The sequence below is a fragment of the Tigriopus californicus genome, chromosome 1 (assembly GCF_007210705.1).
Source record: "Tigriopus californicus strain San Diego chromosome 1, Tcal_SD_v2.1, whole genome shotgun sequence".
NCBI classification, from domain to species: Eukaryota; Metazoa; Arthropoda; class Copepoda; order Harpacticoida; family Harpacticidae; genus Tigriopus; species Tigriopus californicus.
Window position 1 is genome coordinate 9,279,204 of NC_081440.1, and position 5,626 is coordinate 9,284,829.

At 46.8% G+C, this 5,626-nt stretch overlaps 1 protein-coding gene across 1 annotated transcript in view; it reads left to right on the plus strand.

Annotated features, from left to right (window-relative positions):
- Window positions 1-3,390: 3,390 nt before the first annotated feature.
- Window positions 3,391-5,626, plus strand: part of LOC131885189 (homeodomain-interacting protein kinase 2-like) — a 7,097-nt gene continuing 4,861 nt past the window's right edge. The window contains 2 exon segments of the mRNA XM_059233145.1: window positions 3,391-4,039; window positions 4,256-5,625. Of these exon segments, the coding sequence (XP_059089128.1) occupies window positions 4,012-4,039; window positions 4,256-5,625 (1,398 nt within the window). The 5' untranslated portion in view covers window positions 3,391-4,011.

Consider the following 5,626-nt stretch of genomic DNA (forward strand, 5'->3'; position numbering starts at 1 on the left):
TTCGACAGGTGAAGACTGGGAGGCTTAGAAATAATCTTAAATACACTTAAATTCTTTTTTTTATGTTAGGTCCGGGTTGAGGATGGAAGTGGGGCTATTGCTGGGGTGAGTCCAGACTCGAGTGCGAGTTCTTTCTAACAGACTCAAGTCCGTATTTGTGAAAAAAAAACATTCATTCTTTGGTTTAAATCTACAATATTAGTCTTTTTTGTTCGACTTAAGTAAGAGTGAAAGACTCGAGTCCTCTGCTGGACTCAACCCAGCAATAGCCTCACTTCAATCTTTAAACCGGATTCAATCCTGGTTTTCCATCGTAGTGGAAAGCCGCCCTTACACACGGATGTCCCCACCATGTACAAACCAAAGGACATTAAAAAAGTAGAAAGGCCTTCTATCCAGTCTTAAAGGTAGCTGTAAGCACAAGCTGTGGTTGAAATTGCGACACAACACACTAAAGAGGATATTAGTTACCTCCACAAGAACAAGTCAGCAGTTAGTGTACTGTGTCAATTTGCAGTTTCAAATAGCAAATGTTTGTTCAAACATTAAATCATTCATTGATTGCGCAGAAACTCCACGACTTATCCATGTTTTGATGATAACCCGTTCACCTTTGTATTTCACAATGCTAAATTTCCTTGTCCACAACTTCCTGCCATGACAAGTATATAAGTTAATTGACCATTTAGCGTTTATGCACTCCAATGCAACTCCTGCTGGTTCCAATTACTTAAGAAAACGTTTCAACTAGAGGGCTAGTCAGAGAAACGACACTCTAGATTTCTGAGATTTTTTGGGCTCCCTCTCAGCTGCCTGGTGTGTGCGATGGGGATTGGCTTTGAACACATTTAGTTACGTGATTCTCAAAATCAAGTTCCGATTTCAGGGAGCCAGTGAGTTGATGGCTCGCTTGTTTGCATTGGTTAAAACTGAGTAACGCAAGAGGAGTCGATCAGTCCGACACCCTGTGCTCAGACTAGCCAGGTAGCATTTTTTCGATGCTATTTTTTGAAAATTAGCATTATTTCAAGGCCGTTAGCATTGGAATTTTTTTAATTAGAATTGGTCTGGTTTTTAGCATTAAACTAGCATTATTTGCATGGTCCAGGCATTGTGAAATCTTGTCTAGCATTTTAGCATTTTCTTAGAATTATTTCACTGAAAAAATGACCAAAAGGCACAGCAAAAAAATCTCACAAGGGAACTACATTTGTCGGTGTTAACAATGTTCTTTCATTGGATCCCTTTCCCATTCCATGAAATTGATACCCTGTAGTCACAAAGTGATTTCCATTCGAATGTTTTGGTTACATTAAGCAAGCAAAATGATTTATTCTAATTGCTTCTCAATCCAAAGGGAGATTTAGCCAAGTTTCGGTTTGTGACTAGATTTTTGGCACACAAATAGATTTTGGGATGGCTAACACAATTAAAAAATTGATTAAAGTGGTCAGTGCGTATACAAGGACGAAGGACCAATCCTTAAGTAAATGTAAGCACGGGTTAATTTCACTACAGTATTCAAATAAACATAAACAACTTTGGTTAGTTTCATTGTACTCCGAAAATATGCCCCCATACATTTGAGGTAAACCGCATCACAAGATTAAAAAGTAGCAAAAAAAAAAAATCAAAATAGAAGAGATAGACAACAAATGAGCTCTATACATAAAGAAACTTATTGCAGCTCTTGCTAATGTCCGCTTTGAAGCATGATAACAAAAACAATTTATCTTTTTTTTCATGATCTAACCTCACCCAAGAAGAACATTTTTTGGCGATAAGTTCAATTTTAATTGTGTGTAAAAAAAAACTTGTTCAAATCCTGAAAATACATTTTTGCTCAAATAAAACTTGTCACTTTTTGGTGTACCCTTCTAAGCCTTAGGGTTCAAAATTAGGAGAATATCATAAATACAACTGCATCAGTTTTTACTGCCAGGTTTTTCTTTAGAGTTTTGTGTTTTTCAAATGTGTTTTTTTAAGTATAATTCTCAAGATTTATGCCTGAACATACCTTGTGAAAGAGTGCCAAATATAATTGAATTGTGAAACTGAAGTTCTTTATGAGCACCATTAGTAATTTACTTTTCTTAAAAAAGTAGCATTGTTCTATCATTTTCGAATCCCAATTAGCATTTTTTTAGCATTGATTTTGCACGACCTAGCATCGTTGACAGAAAATAACCTGGTCAGCCTGCCTGTGCTGCCCAAGTAATAAAATGTGTTCCAAGCAAAGTCTCAAGTGGCTTGATTGAAGTGACTTTTCTCTGACAAAACCTCTAGTTTCAAACTTTTTTAAAGTTGAGAGAGATGACACGCATTTTGTTTGAATTAATGACTTTCCAAAAGACCATTAAGCTTTAAAAAGTATCTCCTTGCCGGCCAAATTAAGTGACTGAAGCCACATATTCTCCCCATGCCTTTTGATTTAAGAAAGGCCACTTGGTGGGCTATTAAGAGGTCCCGGGCCAGTGTCCCTCGTGGCCAGTCACAAGTAGTGACTTCTGAAAATTTTGGCCTCGCGGATACCACCTGGCAACGCTATTACTAGGGGTCACATTTGGTCATTGACTCTTTGTTGTTTCATCTGGATCTGAGAGTAGCTAAAGCATAGGCTAGGCCGCCGGCCAAGGGAAATGCGCCGCTTGTGTGCGCTTGACAATGGAGTAGGGGCTTGCTGAGGTGGCTGGAGAGCGCCTCAGCAACGCCAAAGAGTGGAGCCTGGAGACCCTGGAGACGGACTAGCAGAACACAAAAACACTGGCCGTCCAGCTACTGCGTGTTCCATCCTCTAAAGTTCATCATGCCAGCCAGGGTAGCCAAAAGGACTAGTTGGGTGGAAGACTAAGACCGATGAAAACCGACTGGTATGACGGATATGACCCATGATGGGTAGATTGATTTCAAAGCTTCTGGCTATGAGCCGCAGATTGGTTTGATGCCTGGTTCTAATGTCTCTAAATTCCTAAGCGAACGGAGCACGATCATCTGGTTCCAGTTAAACTCGGAATAACTGAATGCTGCCAAGGTTCCACCATAGAATGATCAATGAAATACTCTATGGTTCGACCCAGATGATCAAGGTAGCTCAACGGAACGGGCTCTAATCATCTCATGTGAGGTCGTGCCGTCGGGGCGTTTTCAAGCCCACTGTAGGACGACTGTAGGACGAGTTTAGACCGACCGACACCCTGAACGTCTAGCCCGGCCGTGTGAGGCTTATTGCGTGGAGGGCAGGTTTTCAGGTTACGACCAGCAGGATCAGGTGTTGATTCCGGACCGGATCCGCCCGATTCAGGCTGGGACAGCACGAGTCAGCTGGAATGGGGCCGAGTGGCGTTCAATGAGGCTGGCCGGCCGGGCGAGATACAAAGGAAGGGAAATCCACGACGGAACACGATCAGCGCCACTGGGACGGATCGTCAGCGATCGGGGGTGATCGCGTATCAAGAGACGGACCAAGACCAACCAAGAACGACCACGACCAAGCTGGAAACTGTAATCCACGGAAAAAAGCTGGCCAACTGACCCATTGACGTGTGGACCCGTGAACACGGCATCCGTGGACATTGGCTGGGGATGTGAGCGGGTTCTCAATATTATGCACCTCGTCTCTCATTGGCCGACGACACGCCTGGCTCACTGCCTTCCAACGTTGGCGTGCCCCCGCACGGATTGAGGCGGCCCTGTCTGTCGCTCAAAGAATCCCTCCCTCCTTCCTTCCTTGCTGGCCTCAGTGCCTGCCCGTGCCTGCCCGTGCCTGCCCGGGGCCGCCGTGATCGGTTCCACCGGAGGCTAGCCTCGATATCTGAGCCTGACCGCTGCGGGAGCTGGCCGAGGACGTGGGTGCGACTCTCATGGGTGAGGGGTGGATAAGTCGACTTGCGATCCACAGTCCGGGTCCGGAGGGCGCGTGTTACGACGGCGTACTCGGCCTTTGATCGGGCGGCGGCGGTGGCGGCAGCAGCAGCGGCGGCTGACAGCGGACACGTAGGCGGTCTCTGGGGCATGTACATACAACCCTTGTACCAACCAGGTGAGTGAGAAGCCCATCATCGTGTCCCGGCGACTAGGCGACATTGTGTTCATTCGTTGGGCAACCACGGCCAAGGCTTCGGCTAGTTTCCACCCCATTGACCTGACATCATTGACATCATGGAAATGGTCTGGCGGTTTGATGGCTGGCCGTCTGGCCGGTTGGCCATTCAGTTCGTTGCGTCCATGTGAAAACACTGTCTTACGTTTGTTTCAGGTGTCTACTCGAGTACGGCCATCTACCCGTCGCAGTCCCTGAACACGGCAGCCGTTGTGGCTTCCTCGTCCTTGTCCTGTCCCTCCTCCGCCTCCGGCTCTGTAGCAGTGGCCTCACTGCCCGGGGCACCCTATTACCAGCCCTATCATACCCTACGCCCTTCCAAGAAACGCGAGCGTGACGACCCTTTGTGCGTCAGTTTAAGCTCGTTGAAGCGTCGTTCGGATGGTCTGGTGGGTGGACCACCGCCTTACGTGTCTGCCTCTGGTCACCTCGTCCCAAGCTCGTTGAGTTATCCTCCTGCCGCGACTTTTCTAGTGGCCACTTCCTTCGCTTCCTCCACCACGGCCCAAAGCGCAACGGCCGTGGCAAGTGCGGCCCATTATGGTATGGCCGCCGGTGTCACTTCCAGCGGCAAGCACGCCCACCACGGCACGATAGCTAAGAAGCATCACGTGACCGGGCCTTCGGGCTCCTCTGGGGCTGACGGGGACTATCAACTTGTCCAGCATGAGGTCCTCTACTCCCCGGCTAACAATCAGTATGAAGTGTTGGAGTTCTTGGGTCGGGGCACCTTTGGCCAAGTGGCCAAATGCTGGAAGAAAGGCACCAACGAGATCGTGGCCATCAAAATCCTCAAGAACCATCCGTCGTACGCTCGCCAAGGTCAAATTGAAGTCAGCATCCTCTCTCGTCTATCACAAGAGAATGCCGATGAATTCAACTTTGTCCGGGCATACGAGTGTTTCACTCACAAGAATCACACTTGTCTCGTGTTCGAAATGCTAGAGCAGAATCTGTACGATTTTCTCAAGAAGAATAAGTTCCAGCCCCTGCCGCTTAAGTACATCCGACCCATCACGCAGCAAGTTTTGACCGCCCTTCTGAAATTAAAACAACTGGGCCTGATTCATGCCGATTTGAAGCCGGAAAACATTATGTTACTCGACCCCGTCCGTCAACCTTATCGAGTGAAAGTGATCGACTTCGGGTCAGCTTCTCATGTGAGCAAGGCCGTTTGCAACACTTACTTACAAAGCAGATATTATCGGGCCCCTGAAATCATCTTGGGATTGCCATTCTGCGAGGCGATTGACATGTGGTCTTTGGGATGTGTCGTGGCTGAGCTCTTTTTAGGTTGGCCCTTGTATCCTGGATCATCAGAATATGATCAAATCCGGTATATTAGCCAAACCCAGGGTGTGCCTCCCGAGCACATGTTGAATAATGCCTCCAAGACCACAAAATTCTTTTACCGGGATCGTGAAGTGAGCTACCCTTTTTGGAGACTGAGAACTCCCGAAGAGGTTGAAATGGAAACTAAGATCAAGAGCAAGGAAGCCCGAAAATACATATTCAATTGCCTGAAGG